This window comes from Lissotriton vulgaris, chromosome 1_1 (assembly GCF_964263255.1).
Source record: "Lissotriton vulgaris chromosome 1_1, aLisVul1.2, whole genome shotgun sequence".
NCBI lineage: Eukaryota > Metazoa > Chordata > Amphibia > Caudata > Salamandridae > Lissotriton > Lissotriton vulgaris.
Window position 1 is genome coordinate 984726841 of NC_141685.1, and position 17931 is coordinate 984744771.

Below are 17931 nucleotides of genomic sequence, written 5' to 3' on the forward strand. Positions count from 1 at the left end.
TCCTAGGCGCTGCAGGTGAGCGAACGGCGGGGCACAGGTGTCAATAACACGACCCAAATCCGATTCTCTGTGCCCTGTGGAGGACCCGTACGTGCAGGAGGCTGGGGAGCACAGGAGCCCCCAGGAATCTCACCGCCGGCAGCGATGTGGATCTGTCCCAGAGGGCAGCGGCGGCTGCGGGGAGTACTGTGGCCCGGCCTGCACCTCTGGGTGTTGGCGGTGCTGCTGTGCGGAGCACGCGGTCGTGCCTGCCCGGCTTCGTGCCGCTGCTTCGGGGACCTGGTGGAATGTAGTCGGAGGAGGTTAGCCCAAGTACCCGACGGACTGCCTGGGTGGACCGTGCAGCTGTGAGTATCTTGTGGGCTGCAGGGCAGCTGTCATTGCGAAGCTGCACTGTCTTTCAGTATTTCTAGAATGACCCGGGACTGCTGAACCCAGTGGTGGGGGTAACTGGGAGTACAACAGCAACAGTAAGCACCTGATCGGGTAGCTGGCAGCTGTGAGTATGTCGGGTCCATTGGCGTGAGGTGTGTGGCTTATGGGGGGAGGGTGGCTGTTGTCAAGGTCCGGGAATGTTAGTTTTGAGTATCAAAGGTAGGTGGACTAGACAGGTACCTCTTATCAATGGCAGTTGCATGAAAGAGGCAGCTTACGGCCTTGTGAGTATCCGAGGTGAGACTTAGGCTGTTGGAAGTATGTGACGACCAGATGCGAGTGTCTTCTCGAGAGGGTACGTCTGGGGGTAGTTGAGGGAGCTGCGAGGCGGCATAGTTTGGGAAAGTCCAGGGGTTCGGACGCGCCTTAGGGAAGGCCTTCTTGGAGTCTTGAGTATGCCTGTGGGTTTATGTGTGGAACATGGGCTAAAAAGTGAGGGGATACCACCCACCTGTATCTGATGTATGGGTGGCATAACCAGAGTGTCAGACGTGTGTTGCATACTTCAACTGCCCTCTCAGGTCAGTTGACACACATCTCCGTGTGTTAACGCCATAACCCCCTTGTCATTTGTGTGTCTAGAAGTGACATGGTACTGCGGCTCATACCATTCTCCAAGTAGCCATTCATGGGGTGGTGGAGGGGCACATTAGAGTTTGGAGCTGAAAGTGGCTGAGCATTCAGTTTTTCTATTTTAGTTTGTTTCTGACCTTATTTGACACTATTGTGATTATTTGCACCTTTTATTGCTTGCAGCTACATTTTATTTGGTGGCTTGGTTGGAAGGAACTCTGCAGCTTGCTATTAAGGAGTATGTGTGTGGGGCTCTGTGTTTGTGTGGGGGGTTGTGTGTGTGGGGCTCTGTCTGTGTGGGGCTGTGTGTGTGTGTGGGGCTGTGTGTGGGGCTCTCTGTGTGTGTGGGGGGGCTCTGTGTGTGTGTGTGTGTGTGGCTCTGTGTGTGTGTGTGTGGCTGTGTGTGTGTGTGGCTCTGTGTGTGTGTGGCTCAGTGTGTGTGGCTCTGTGTGTTTGGCTCTGTGTGTGTGTGTGGCTCTGTGTGTGTGTGTGTGTGGCTCTGTGTCCGCTAATACTCTCTACTACTCTCTAATGCTCACCTATTGCCATTGTAAATGGCAATACCATTTATTTATGTTTTTAAAAAAACAAAAAATGAAAAAAACGCCATTTGCAATGCCAATAGCTCTAACTTTAATAAAGCCGAGACCATTGCATTGTAAATGCTTGTTTCTCTTTGTCTGCTTTTCTTCCTTCACAGGTCCATGTTGTCCTGCTCCCCTGTCTCTGATTCTCTTTTTATGTATTCTCGCCCCACCACCTTGTCTGCTCTTCCTCAACAATGTGTCTTCTCTCTGCTTCTCCTCTATCTGGCACTATCTATTGTTGATGTTCCTGCTCCAAAAAACAAGAGAGGTACTCAAAGTCTATGAAGTGAAGAACTGATAGGACCAGATTGTGTCCAATGTGAGTGTTCAGATCGAACCGTTGATCTTGAGCACATGACACTATTATGTCATAGAGGTGAGGAAAAGAAGATACAGGGTCTAGAAAGTTAGAACAAAGTACCCATCCGCCCACTCATCAGTGGAATTTCGTCATCTGGGTTGGTGAAAAGAAAGGTGTCCTTTAGGCTCCTCCTCAGGGAGAGTCTGAGGTAGCCTAATATTGGACCCTCAAGAAAAACATCCAACCAACAGAAGATAGTGTGTGAGTGGAAGGGGCAAAAAAGTTTGCAGTGCTCAGAAAAGAAAAGAAAAGGAAACTAATCCTAGTGATTAAAAATACCTACTTTGATGACATAAGAAAACTTTATTCGGTGTGACCATCAAAGTGGTATCGTTAAAAACAGTATGCTGATAGCATGCAAGGAATTGCTATCTATCAAGTGTGTTAATTGGTCGACATGTTTCAGCCTATACCGGCTTTCTTCAGGACCTATGATATGCTACTGCAACACATACTTATCGTGAGTTGGAACTTGATTATGACCAATCTCCAACAAATGAAGGTGTATCTTCTCCCCAATTGTAGGGAGAAAAAACCTCACCTCGCCTGGCAACAGCTCAGGTTGGAAGGAGGCCACGCACTAAAAGATAAGTGCAAGAATTGGGATTAATAGCGCAGTAACTGTTTAAGTCCTGCATTTTGTTTTAGACTTTACAAGCAGTGACACCAAGAGGCATAAGGAAGCGGCTGGATTAAGAGGCTGATGAAAACTTTATCTAGGAGATTTGCATCAAACCCACTAGTATGTCCAGGTTGTGCTTCCAAAAGAATAATAAGAGTGAGGGCCAAAAAACGCCGCGCTAAATTGTTAGCGTTAAGGTAAATCAATGGGGGGTTGGAATCCTCCTGTCTAGAGCCCTCCCAGGAAAAAGCGCAAAGTGGAGCGCTGAAGAACTCACCTCTCCGTCGTTACCTCGGGTAGAATCCTGAGCCGAGGGGGAGGTGACTCGCTCAATGACAATAGCTGTTTATAACAACCGGTGGCGGACCTGAGAGAAAACTCTCAGTGTGCGCGCTGCTATAGGTTAGATGAAGTCAGCCAATGGAGGTGCATCATTTTGAGACCCAACGTGTACTGAATAACACCAATCCACATCTTCATCATTTGAAGATGTGGAAACGGTACATTGATGACATCATAGTGGTCTGGCAAGGAGATACACAATCCCTTTTGCTTTTTCAAGACTGGTTGAACGGACAAAACCCTTACCTTCGGTTTACATCAGAGCACAGTAAAACTGAACTCCCTTTTCTTGACTTGACAATCTTCCCACAAGAAGGACATCTGGCTAGTTCTCTATATCGAAAACCTATGGCACGGAACTCACTGCTCAGATTCGATAGCCATCATCCCCGTTCCCTGAGGGAGAACCTTCCTTTTGGCCAGTTCCTCAGGGTCCGGAGGAACTGCTCTGACACTGCAGACTTCCGTGCAAAAGCGAAGGATCTCTCGAGCAAACTGAAAATGCGGCGATATCCTCAAACTCTGGTTCGCAAGTCTTTCAAACGTGCTGCCAATAATCATCGTGAGGCCCTACTTGAACCCCCAGTTGCAAAACCACCCCTTGACAGAATAGTGTGTGTCACCACATACAACACCTCTTCGTCTAAAATGCAGAAAATAATTAGACAGAAATGGCGTATTTTAAATAGCTCTGGTGAACACATTCCTCTACCACTGTTCTCTTTCAAGAGAGGGGCAAATCTTAGAGACGCTCTTGTACATACAAGACCTCGTGATGAAGTTGCAGAATCCACTTCTAACCTGTGGAATCTTCCTCCAGTGCAGGGCCATTATCCTTGTGGCAACTGCTCAGTGTGTGCCCAAACCAGTAAAACCCTGGAAGTTGATATTGGCACCACTAGACCCTGGAAACTCAAACGTCATACAAACTGTAACAGTGATAGAGTCATCTACCAAATCACCTGTCCTTGTGGCTTAAGGTACATAGGGATGACAGCAAGAAAAATCAAATTGCGCATCCAAGAGCACAAAAGTACTATCAGACGCACCAAACAGGCTACCCGCCTGACCTCACATTTCCTAGAGAAAAAACGCCATCCTGATGAACTGAGGTGGTTAATCTTGGAACAACCACACATACCCAGTCACATCACAGACATTTCACTGTTTCTTCTGAGGAAAGAGCAGAGGTGGGTCTATAAACTGCGAAGCTACACACAAGGGCTAAACGATGACATACCCTGGATGCAACTGTGAGCATCCATTTAAACACCATCATGTCTATAGATCACCTTGGTTTTCGATATTTGGTCACTTTGGGCGAACATTTCAGACATGCGTGCACACCATCATCATCTGATTGGTCCCATATAGGATTTTCCACTTTTCTGGGGAGGTTGCCTGTATTTAGGTCCGTTCTCTTTAGCCCGCAGAGTTGACACCGACTCCCACGGCTTCTGATTAGAATAGGCACCATATAAAAACACAACCTCACCGGCCATTTGAAAAACCTGAAAACCTGATAAACATTACTGTTACACGCAGCCGCAGTCTGGGGGTCGCGCACACAACTGGACAAACCTGCAACATACTGCCTTCCCTTTGTTACACACGACTCGGTGGTAACATGCTGTGTCGATCTGTTCATTTATTTATACTCGGATACGGCCTGCTACATACTACCTTTTCTTTTGTTACACACGACTCGGTGTAAGCACGTTGTGTCGATCGGTATTGATTTTTTGTTTATTTTTGTGCAACCGCGGAGGAATATTTGACAGCGGACCTGACCTGTATCATGCTACACTTGCACAACAAAAAGTAAACAAAACAAACTGTTTCTTTCTATCAATTAGTGCGTGATTGGCTGCAAGCTTACCAACCACGCACCCTGTGTTATAGCCCATTCAGGCAACTTCCTGACACACTTACAGCTATTGGGCGGCACACGTTCTCAATGCGAATACTCTGTCTGTAGTCCTCTAATGAGGTCCTCCTCTTGAACAGACTTTTAATTGCTATGAATGACTTGTATAAGGTTTGCGGTACATACTTTGCACAGTTCCGCACGAAAGCCTCCACCGCTGACATTGGTTTAAATATCCAACCAATGAGAACGCGCCAGGAGGTCCTCGTTTTTGCAGGCTTAGCTTGCACCGCCACCATTGGCTGACTTCATCTAACCTATAGCAGCGCGCACACTGAGAGTTTTCTCTCAGGTCCGCCACCGGTTGTTATAAACAGCTATTGTCATTGAGCGAGTCACCTCCCCCTCGGCTCAGGATTCTACCCGAGGTAACGACGGAGAGGTGAGTTCTTCAGCGCTCCACTTTGCGCTTTTTCCTGGGAGGGCTCTAGACAGGAGGATTCCAACCCCCCATTGATTTACCTTAACGCTAACAATTTAGCGCGGCGTTTTTTGGCCCTCACTCTTATTATTCTTTTGGAAGCACAACCTGGACATACTAGTGGGTTTGATGCAAATCTCCTAGATAAAGTTTTCATCAGCCTCTTAATCCAGCCGCTTCCTTATGCCTCTTGGTGTCACTGCTTGTAAAGTCTAAAACAAAATGCAGGACTTAAACAGTTACTGCGCTATTAATCCCAATTCTTGCACTTATCTTTTAGTGCGTGGCCTCCTTCCAACCTGAGCTGTTGCCAGGCGAGGTGAGGTTTTTTCTCCCTACAATTGGGGAGAAGATACACCTTCATTTGTTGGAGATTGGTCATAATCAAGTTCCAACTCACGATAAGTATGTGTTGCAGTAGCATATCATAGGTCCTGAAGAAAGCCGGTATAGGCTGAAACATGTCGACCAATTAACACACTTGATAGATAGCAATTCCTTGCATGCTATCAGCATACTGTTTTTAACGATACCACTTTGATGGTCACACCGAATAAAGTTTTCTTATGTCATCAAAGTAGGTATTTTTAATCACTAGGATTAGTTTCCTTTTCTTTTCTTTTCTGAGCACTGCAAACTTTTTTGCCCCTTCCACTCACACACTATCTTCTGTTGGTTGGATGTTTTTCTTGAGGGTCCAATATTAGGCTACCTCAGACTCTCCCTGAGGAGGAGCCTAAAGGACACCTTTCTTTTCACCAACCCAGATGACGAAATTCCACTGATGAGTGGGCGGATGGGTACTTTGTTCTAACTTTCTAGACCCTGTATCTTCTTTTCCTCACCTCTATGACATAATAGTGTCATGTGCTCAAGATCAACGGTTCGATCTGAACACTCACATTGGACACAATCTGGTCCTATCAGTTTTTCACTTCATAGACTTTGAGTACCTCTCTTGTTTTTTGTAGCAGTAGTTGGGGGACAAGGTACTTTCTCTGTCTATAAACTAACTCCCCTAGGACCCCCCAATACTCTGTTGTATTTTTGATGTTCCTGCTCCTACAGCACAGTGTGGTCCAGATTTACTATGATTTTGCATCAGTATTGTGTGATTTTTGTGGCCCAGCCCGACACAAAAACATTCTTGGCATTTACTAAGCCGCACAAAGCCACTTTGCGGGGTTTCGTTAATACAAAGCAACCTTGAGCTATTTTACATCGGCTAGACATTACATGGGTGGAGCACAGGCGTTCTGATGCATCCACTCATGTATTTTGACACAAAACCAGATTTATATAGACTTGTAGACTTTTAACCTAGCTCTGCGCCAGAATGGTACTCCTTCCCGATAGAGGCGTAACAACATAGATATCTTCCATTCTGCTTGTTACTTCCTCTTTCCATATGTGTTGCATTCTGCAGATCACACGAAAAAAAGATTATGCCTCTAAGGATGGATTCTGTGCTGGATGGTGTTCCGTCTTGCGTAAAAAAAATCCCGCCTATACCACAGGCATTCTTGCACTATGGTGCAAGAGTTCCTGCATTGGTGCTAGGAGGCACACAGTACACCAGCGCAAGCAGAGAACAGAAATGTGTGTAAATATAGTGCCTTTCTACTCTCTCCTTTTCATGCAGCACAGCAAGATACCCTGCTGCACCACGTTGCGTGAAATAATAACAAATATGCCACAGTGTGTCTAAGGGGATGATTGTCAAACATTTTGCTCTCGGCTAGCATCACAAAAGTGATGCTAATCAGCACTAAATGTTTTTTTCCTGATTCACGTTTCAGTTCAAAACTTTTTTTGCACTGGAAAATACTCAAAAGTAAGGCAAAGCAGCGCAGGACTTTGCGTCAAGGCGGCGTTACATGGGTGCTACATAGGCGTTCCCATGCACCCACCCATGCTTTTTGACGTTAAACCTATATACTAACATTAATAGATAGGGTTTAGCACCAAAAAATCGCTCCGCTGAAAAGCAGGCGTTAAAAGGAGAAATGTTTTCATCCCTCCTTTCTTTTCTGACTTTACATGTGTGCTGCACTGAACAGCACACTTACAAAACAGGAAAAGCTTTTTCACTTGTCTAGTCATGAGTCTGTCTGATTCTATGGCAGACTCAGGCTCACACCTAGCATTACGGTGTTTAGGTGCGCACCTGGCGCACAGCAGCTGAAATCAGCGTCAGCACGGGGGCAGGAGAAGAGAGAGCCATATCTCTGTGAATATGGCGCTCTTCTGCTCGCTTCCTGTCATGCAACGCATCACAACATTTTTGGCTGCTGCACTGGGTTCTGTGACACCTTTGGGAATCTTGGCCTACATCTCTTACTCACCAGCCCCCCCATCTCTCTCACCTTTTTCATCTGTCCCTCTCTTCTCTCACCGCACACTGCTCTCCATTTGCGTTCCTTTATCGAGGCCTTAGTTAATGGAGCCCTTCTCCTCCATGTGTAAGCATGCAAATAGGGGCACTGTTGTGTGTTGTAAGAACTTGAACTTTATATAGTGTTTTTGTGACTGCGTCTGCTCACTCTGCTGCCTGCTTGAGCTGCTTTTCTGCGACAAAGGGGCACCGTTTACTTGTTGTAACTTAATTTTAGTATTTTTTGTCACTGTGTCACAGTGCGTCTGCTGCCTGCTTAGGCAGCTTTGCTGCGATAATTACTAATACTGACTGACGTCACGCCAGGCTGGGGGGGGTGAGTGACTTTGTTTCCTTGCAGTAGTTGTTGGGGGCCCTCTGTCAGAACAGAAGTCAGACCGCAGCGGAACCAGCAGCACTGCATGGTGGGGGTGACTGACTTCCGGTACACGGGCATAAGGGAGCATTGATCGTTTTGTGGAGGATTGTTGTAATGAGAAACTGAAGGGCTGGTGCAGGGACTTTGCCACCCTAGATAAAGTAAGTTTGGTCTGTATGATGCAACAAGCTGGTAGTCCCAACTGTTAGTACCACAGACCAACATTGGGCTCAGAAGGGCAAATCCATGCTATGTTTTCAGGTTATCCACTTGGGATAAATGTATATACATGAGATGGGGATTATTTAGAGATAATCTTGAAAACCTGAATGGTCCAGTCCTCATGTACTTTGTTGGACCCACCTTGGGCCATAATAGATTCATATTTCAGGAGCATTGTCTTGAGCAGCACCCAGGCACACCCTCAATTGTGAACGCTTGGTGAAGACCGAGATAGTAGTATGCTCAACTGTGGTAAAAAGATGTGCTCTACTTTGCATAGTAGTAAACTCTGACAGGTCACCCTTGCGCTACGGGAAAGCACATCAATTAAAGACAGAGCCATTGTATGAAATGTGAGCTAAATCTTATACTGCTAGTGGACCTGGCCACATTTTCATGAGGGGGCAAGGAGAAGTCTGTGCAGTGTCCACATTCAGGATTTTCAGTAAATATGTGGTGTAAAAAGCCACCATTTGAATCCATTTTGTGCAAAATTTTCTTGTGGGGAAAAACCTCTGCGCCCTCCTTTTTCAGTTCAGGCTTGCTCGCTTCGATTGCTCGCTCGTTGTACTACAATACCAATTTTCCGCTCACCACTTTCAAAATCCACCAGCCGCCACTGGCACTGTCCCTCACTTTCTTCGGCAGTTCATGTTCTCCCACCTCCCCTTATGTCTGCTAGTCTTCCCCCAGCAGCTAGTGATCTCCCTTCATTTCCTGTTGTCTCTACCTTCCCTCTACGTTCCTACAGTCCACATTTCTTTGTCTACTCCCCCTTCGTACTTCATCATTCTCTCTCCTTCTTCATCAGCCCAACCTTTCCCTCAACATTCTCTGCTCTCCTTTCTTTTCACTGTCCACCCTATACCCCTCAGCGTTCACTGTACCTCCAGCCCCACCTGTGTCTGCCCCTCCCTAAAATTAGCCGCCCTTCTTCCCCTGAGGCTCCTCCTTTTCTGGCAGTGGTCCCTGCTCCCTCCCTGTTACTCGCTCCCCTCTGTCATCAGCAGCAGCCCTTCCCCGCCTTGCATTGACTCTGGCTGCGTGTCTCTCTCGAGGTTGTATTCTGCTGAGGACAGAGCAATGATGACGCCATCGCGCACTTTCTACCACATTCGGAGGGACGGGCTTGTATGGGCTCACCTGGCTTCCGGCGAGGTTTTTTCGGCTTCTTGGGCCTCGTTAACTCGAACCCGTGGCAGTTGATGTAAAGCTTCACGGGCTCCATGGTCGTTAGACAGCCTCTTCCAGACCCGAGCTCTCTCAGCAGACACCGCGCCGTTCACGGAACACGGAATATAAAGTTTCACTCTTCTGCTTTCTCCGAGTTTAACCTCATCTTCTTTGTAAGCTGCGGGGGTTTCGCAAAAATTAACCACAGTCCGGGGTTGGAATTGCTGCGCGGGATTTTAGTTCATATGGTTTTCTGAAGCATATGTTACTATTACTAAAATTCGTTTCCAAAACATCTTTTAATATAACTTCATTTTTCTATTTAATCTATTACCGTTCATCTTTTGTTTTAATTTTCAGTTAATTCGATATTATTGTTTTATACCTTGCATTATGGTTAGGTATCATTTAATTCAATTTTATTGTAGTATGTCTTGGTTATATATATATATATATATATATATATATATATATATATATATATATATATATATATATATATATATTCACTGAAAAAAACAAAAGTTAAAGTGACATTATAGGTAGGTGAAAAAGTCAGTTGCAACAAACATTTGAACCTAAAAAAACACAGAATTTTCGGCAGTGACAGGTAATTTTTAACAGTAACTTGCACTGTCACTTTGAACAGTGTTGTCATCAATGATGTAATATCAGATGTCGTCAGTGAAATTATCAATTATGTCTTAGACTTTGTAATGAGTGAAGTAATATGCGAGGGAATATGTTGTGCATGGTGAGGACGTTGCAGTTTCTTGAAATAATTATAACTGGTGAATTTCAGTGTTTTTTTGTAGTTTCAAACGTTATCTTGTAACTGACATTTTCACGTAACTATAACATCACTTTAATCTTTGATTTTTTTTCCAGTGAATGTCTAAGCTTTTTAATGTAAAGTGAGATAATATTACCATTGCTAACTATAACTTCACTTTCAAACATTGTTTTTTTCAGTAAAGTTAAATTCCGCCCATCAGTCCGAACACTGAAGTACACTTGTTGTAGGCAAATGTGTGTGTGATCTGGCAAAATGCTATTACTCACAATACAAGTTAATCAATGATTAAAGTGGGCTGGTCCATTGCACCATGTTGTAAGTTGTGGTGGGCAGAAGGAAATGTGAATGATGGTTGAACAGAGAAACGGATAAACAGACAGACTGCAGCTGAGGTACATCAGGAGCAAATCTTCAACACACACCTCTTTACAACAGCACAACACCACAATAGCACACATCAATACAAGATTAGCACAGGTCAAGGAAACTAAACATCCCACCATAATAAAAAAAAAAGCACAGCATACCAGCAAAACTAAGCTATAACCCACAAAATCTACAATTCAACAATAAAACAACACAATGCCAATTTGAGAACACAAAAAATGACTTATTACAACACAACAAATAACAGAGTATTGCCATAACATTACAACAAAACCATTATTTCTATTTTTTGTTTTATTGTGTTAGCTTGTGGTGTTATATTTTTGTTTTATATTTCAGTTTGGGTTGTGATCCCATGGATACTTCGTTGGGGCTTTAACAATGTGTTGGATACTACGTTGGACATGTCCTTTCCTCCTCTTCCACTGGCTACAACTGCGCTCAACGGCAATAAACTATCTAGTTGGCTGCATCAGTGGTCCTTGGAAGATGTAGAGCAAACTTGCCACAGGGGTATAAGAGTATACTCAGTTTACTCCCCCGTACAGTCTACATACCCGCCTGGATAGAATTTTTTGCGCTGATTCTATAGGCTCCATTTCTACTCACACCAAGTACTGGGACAGGGCCATCTCCAATCATAATCCCCCGGTCGCACAACTTTGGTCGGGCACACCACGTCCCCAAATTCCCTCATGGGGGTTTCAACCCTCCCTGCTGGAGGATTAGATGCTCCGCACAATGGTCCACAACACCATAACCAATTATTTTCAACAGAATACTAACACAGCCTACATCTGAGCAATTGAGTTGGATGCATTTAAAGTCACAATTAGAGGGCAGTGTGTCTCAGTGGTTGTGGGAGTTCAGGGGAGCTGGAATTGGAGCTACGCATGACTGAAGGGTCCCTGATAGGGGTTGTAAAATAGAGCAGTTCAGCAGGCAAACCAGCAACAGCATCTTTTGGCAGCTTGCGCAAAACACGCTAATATGTCTGACAGACTGTGTACTTTAATTTTGCTGCACCCTCAGTAAAAAGGCACAATGAGGTGGACAACCTGGGGCCCTCCTTGCATGGATAATAAGTAGGAAATACCTTGTGATCTCATTTAATCAATCTGACTTCCTCAAGATAGATACGTGCACACTCAGGTTGAAATTCAAAATGTGTTTGCCAAACACTACTCTGTCCTATATGCCTCAAAGCAACCCCCACTGGTTCTAAAGGACGTCAGCTTTCTTGTCTAATAACCTCCTGATCGATTTAGCTGGGAAAAGAACTGCAATCTAGGTCTTCCTATTACCACTACAAAAATAATAGAAGCTATTCGGTCATTGGCAATCAAAAAAACTCCAGGTCCTGATGGGTTCCTACTGTAGTTCTATAGTACCTTCTCAGCACTTTTTGTCCATTTGTTGATACAAGTAAAGGAGCCAGCGCTGGAGGGGGTAGCCTCCCTCCATCTCTGTGTGAGGCTTTGCTCATTTCAATCCCAAAGTTAGGCAGAGACAACTGTGGTCTCTCCTCATACTGACCCTTGACTATCCTGAACACAGACTATGAGATCCTTAGTAAGATCTTGGTAGAAGGTTTGCTGCCACTTATTCTGCAACTAGTGCATTCAGACCAAAATGTATTTGTGCCTGGCAAGAGCACATCACTTAGCATAAGAAGGCTCTTGTAGATCATGGAGGCTAGCGCAGGGCCATGGCTGTTAGCAGCCTGCAGGATCCTCGGTCTTGAAAAGGCCTTGTATTCCCTGAGCTGGACCTACCTGTTTCGACTGTTGGAGCGCTATGGTCTGAACAAGTGATTTATCAACATGGTGAGTCTTCTATACACAGACTGTTGATGCAAGTTCTCACTGGCAAATTAGTATCGGACGGCGTTAGGAGTACACAGGGGTACTTATCAGGGCTACCCAGTGCTCCTCTTCCTAGTTCCCTCGGTGATGGAGCCACTAGCTATTAACCTACAGCAAGATGACTCTTGTTGGGGCATACCACGAGGCGACAGGATTCATGCCATCTCTCTATACACAGGCGACATCTTGCTTTACATCTGAGGTGTATCGGTGGAGCATCAATCAATCCGGGAATTGTGAAGCGCGCTAGTCGCCCATGAGGGCCTCCAGTCGTGGGGGTGCAGGTCCGGGTCAGCCTGACAGCATTACGGAGGTTCTCAGTACCTTTGTTGAAAACATCGGGCATTAGAGCCAAATGGCGTAAATCTAGCCTTTTCCCCCTTAGGCAAGATGCAGAGGAAGCCAAGATTGATATGTGGGGCAGCAAGCTTTAATGGCAATACAATGCATATATCCTTGTGAGAATGACATGCTGGATCAGAACAGTGGCACTAGACTGCATTCTGGAAAACACTTCCCCTCGCTGTTAGAGGCAGAATAGCCTTTGCGTGGTGCTCCCATGTTTATTCTAATAATTGTTAAAACCTACCTGTGAAGCGCACTGTTACTTTCGTCCATGAATTACAGTACTTGTTGGGATATCCGATCTGGGGAAATGGCAGACGCAAGGTGGCGCTATCCAACCAAATGGCGCTTGCCTATGGATAAGGGTGTGCTGAGAGTTCCTAATTTCAATCATTACTACCATATAGATGCAGCTGCAGTTGGTTAGCCACTGGTTCATGATCGCCATTTTGAAGACATTGCTTCAGTGGAGCCCCCATTTAGCCTGGAACATCTCCTGCTTTTCTTTCACCCCTTGAGCACCCTGCCCTGCCCATCTCTTCACCTTCTTGAAGTCAGTGGTGTAGCAATCGCCCCCTCAGCCCCTGCGGTGCGGGGGCTGTGGTCCCTGACTTCCAGAGAGCCCCCTCAGTAAATGTAGCTGCCTAGTGCCAATGCAGGCATCCTTACCCCATAGTGCAAGGTTGTCTGCGTTGCAGGGGAAGATTGTTTATGTGCAGGAAGGTGTTCCTTCCTGCACATAAACAATCTTTGAATGGTGTTTTGTAACTTCTATGTGTGCTGCTTAATGCAGCACACATAGACGTATCAAAACGTAGTTTTGTAGGAAGGGGACATCTTCCTCCACATAAACAATCAATGGTGTTTTGCTGTTTCCTTGTGTGCTGCACAATGCAGCACATATGGAAACAGCAAATTAGTCAATTAAATCAAGTATGTTTACAGAGAGCTCATCAAAAAGAATGGTTAGAACAAATACTGTTTTAAGCACGTTCCATTAAGGACCAAAATCCCTATTCTATCCCCATCAGAATTTAAAGTTAGTAGTACTCTTGAAGAGTTCAAGTTGAAATGAAAAGGAGTGAGGTATGAGCATAAAGCTAAAAATCTGATTAAAGCAACAGAACGTCCCACGAAGAGTAGTTTATGAAACTCAGCCAATGTCAGCAATACGAACAAACAGTTGCAGGAGTAATGTGTAAAAAGCAAGCACCAAAAGTAAAGTAAGGAATATACAGAAGCAGCAGTAGCCACAACTGTCAGCAAGGGTCGAGGGGAAATGGGTCTGGATCTCGGCTTCTAAAGTGAAGAGTGTAAAAGCGTGAACAAGCTAAGAACATGCACTAGTATAAAATGGTAAAAAAAAAAAAATATGTTGTAGACTTTGTAGCAGGCTTCTCCTTCTTTGTATTAAATTCCGTTGACATCACTCACCTAAGAACAGGTTCAGGACTTTACTTCCCATGAAATAACAGGCAGCTTGCAAAGTATTATCACAAAGTTTGTTACAGACATCTAGTGTGTAGCTTCTTGATTTATAAGCCTCCAGTCTGATAGTCTTCGAACACAGTTTAACCGTCTAATGTTAAATGTTTCATTGCATAAACAACTATGATAAAGAAGAGAAACATCAACTTGCAAAATCTCTGTTCAGTAATTTACTTCATCAACAGGAACAAGTATTACTGTTTTAAAATGTACAACAATTCTATTCAAGCATTATGTGAACCATGGTGAGAAAATAGGAAGTGACAGGAAGTGAAAACAGGAAGTGAAATAATGTGTTGCTTAGTAAAATAATACATTTGTTTAAACTGAACATTCTGCAGTTATGACGAACATTTCTAAGCATGTCACATTAAATTCAAGTTTCTAAATTGTAGTGTGCATATTTCAGCAATATCAAGTTCTCTTCTAGTTAAAAAACCTTGGGGCAAATTTACAAGCCCATAGCGACAACTTTAGACCGCAGTTGTGTCACTTCTGTGATGCAGCAGCATCGTAAACAATGCGCCACGATGCGACATCTATACAACGTGACGCATCTAGGGGGACGTGTCACGTTGTAAAGCCTTGCGCTACATTATACCTGCGTGAGGTATAATGTATGCAGGGTGGGTGTTCTGTCGCAAGGGAGCCTCGTAAAAGTGACACAGTGAAATCTACAAGATTTCACGGAGTTACTTTTACGACGCTACTTCGTCAAAATCTTGCGCCTGCTGGAAGCAAGCATAAGGAGTGATGCAGCATGATGGGAATAGGCATTCCTGACCATTGCTGGAGTTGTGTCATGCTTACAACCAGACTCCAGCAATGCGCTGCCTTTCCGCCAAAAGATGCGTCACGCATCTGTCTGTCCTTGCGCCACAGTGCACCGCATTGTAAATGCGACGCATCCATGGTGGCACAAGACTTTTTTTCCATCACACAATTTAGCTGATGCATCTCTGCTAATATGCAGATATGCACCAGATCTTTTAAATCTGCCCCCTTGTATTTAAGCATTTCTGCAGCCTATACTAACAACTATGGCTGCCTGCCTAGTGCAGCTTGCACATTTAAAATGTGTGTCATTTTCATCTCACTTTTAAGTTCTAAGTTACTCATTTCACATTTTAGGAGTCATTTTAAATAATTGTCATCTTAATTTAATTATCCTTTTGACCATCCTCTACTGGTAGGGTAATACAATGCGGTTCCCCCTATTACTACCATCTTGTATGATTTCGTATATCTAACTCCTTTGTACGCACCAGTGCCTGGAATATCACTGATACGCTTCTATACACTACGATGTGGAAATGTACTTGTATCTGCATCTGGACCCCATGGTAATTTTGTTGTGTAACCTGCTTTTCATGTTCTAAGATAGTTGCTAAATTCTCACAATTGTATTATCGTTCTTGCTTTTCCACTGATCAAAACAACGGATCTGTGGTACTTAGCCGACACACTTGTCTGATGACTTATTTGAAAAATCATTGTTTCTGTAAATTGGCAATGATGCAATCACACTGTCACTAGCCAAATGTAGGCGGTATGCTATACATTGGATGGAAACTTGTCGAAAACCAAATAAAGAAATGTTTAAAAAAAAAAGTACATCATATCTTTTTGCCTTTTTTGGCGCTAACTATATATAAAATCATTCCCAAACCTGAGTAGATTTTGGGACCAACCCTAGAGCTATTCATACTGTCAATTGCAAAAACTCATCCCTGTCCACAGCAGTCTTGATAGTGTCCGTTAGTGTTCCTCATCACTATCATCATTGTAGCGAATCTTGCCCCCAACCTTCTCCCAGCTCCCCCGCCAGGAGAGAAATTGAACCACGGTATCTGGATATTCTTGGAAACCAATAAGCGACTCAAGGTTTTTTCTTTAGTCCTACTGTGATAGGCCAGAAATGTTCTTAAGTAAACCTTTGTAGTTCTGCTACTAACTCTTTCTCATTGACTTATTCAAGACTGAGCTCCTCAACAATTTAATCACAAAAGCTTTTTGTATCCAACCCCTCTACTGCGTCCGGGGCACAATCAAGATGCAGATTATTGCATCTTGCCTGGGTTCCCTTGGTGAATGATAGTCTCTGCCAATGATAACAAATTAGCTTGGAGTTTTGTAGTGCCATTTTCAGTTCTCGGAATCAAGTGTTCAAACTTCTTATCTAGGGCAATGTGTGCGGTATGAATTTATTTTATGTATTCAGGCCTATCAATCCATAATCCCCATTCTCATCTCCTTTAATGCCCTCTCCAAAGTGGTCATTCCTCTCTTTTCTCACAGTCCTGCCCCTCATCTGCTTCCAAGCTTGCAAGCTTTTTCCCACCTGCGCCCCACCTCATCCTCAACCCCTAGCTCAGTCAATCCCTTTGTTGACTGACAATCCTGAAGCTCTAAAGGAGGTAGAGGCTGGATTTAAAAATTTGGTACTAGGCCATATAGCCAACTCAATCCTCCTTGCATCACCCTCACTTTATTTTGGATTACTCCATTATCTTCATTTGAGGATATTATTATTTATATGGTATGGGTAACTCAGTGCAGTGTATTCATCCTGTAGATGTGCCCCTGGGCCTAATTCAAACATTACTTCTCTATATGTCCCCTTCCCCAGGCTAGAAGGTGCCCTCCCATTTATTTCTTCTGCTTCTACTTATCCCCACAGTGCAAAGTCCATTTCCTCAATTCCTACCTGCTACTGGAGTCCACATGGCAGGTCCAGTTGGCTTCCCTAATTCCTGCTAAACTGGCAGCAGATGCTGTCGCTATCTTAGTCTTGCTGTGCATTTGAGCGAGTGAACACACTACAGATCAGACCCCTAGAATTACAAACACTCTGCTGAAGCTGTCAAAGTTGGCAGGCAGACTCTTTCAGAATAATTCTTTGGCAGACAGTCTATCCTAATGCCCAGCGGAATGTCAAGTAGTGTAACACAGAGTACTGTAGCCCAGTAGCACAAGGGAGCCCCGCCCTTCAGAGAGCACCGTAGTCAGATGAAGGTCAATAAATATCTCCACGATACGGGAGTCTCAGGGCCCCCTCAATGCATTTTGTGTTTGGTCACTGGGAATGTCGCTACGCCTTCGCAGCTGAAGTGCCAGCCACAAATTACTCTACCATGCTCTAGACTTTGGTGAGCCAATCTTGGCAGCCAGAAAACCCATGATGGCCACGGTGGAAAGATATATCAGAAATAAGAATAAGGGAGGGACCTATATCAAGCCTAGGGATGGTTGGGCTGAGCTCATTGATGCTCTGATAAGTTAGACACCCAGGGAAGGGCCACCAGGTGGGTAAGAGGAATAGTAATCATTGAGGAATCACACTGTTCAAAGAGACCACCACCACAATTCTTGCTACCAGCCCTCAAGTTATTCCCTAGAGAAACAACGGAGGGACCACAGTTTGATGAAAACAGCTGTCAGGGACGATATGGGCAAATTCATTGCGCAGCTGGACCTACATTTAGAATCCTTTACCTTCTTTTCCCAAACCATTTACAGAAAGGAGTTAAAGCCAGAGATGGTTGTTGTGGAAGGGTGGTTGAAAGAGCGAGAACTCCCAACTTTAACAGTGATTGATCAGGTGCACTGGAGCAGCACATCACCAACCAAGAAA

General features: G+C 44.5%; 1 protein-coding gene across 4 annotated transcripts in view; it reads right to left on the reverse strand.

Annotated features, from left to right (window-relative positions):
- LOC147748348 (uncharacterized) overlaps window positions 1-9565 on the reverse strand; it is a 204929-nt gene extending 195364 nt beyond the window's left edge. For 3 of the 4 annotated variants that reach the window (XM_086960540.1, XM_086960549.1, XM_086960532.1), the window contains exon 1: window positions 9387-9524. In XM_086960540.1, the coding sequence (XP_086816666.1) occupies window positions 9387-9471 (85 nt within the window). In that variant the 5' untranslated portion in view covers window positions 9472-9524. Of the gene's footprint in view, window positions 1-9386 lie in introns of all 4 variants that reach the window. The other variant, XM_086960524.1, reaches the window with a different exon arrangement.
- Between the last annotated feature and the right edge of the window lie 8366 nt (window positions 9566-17931).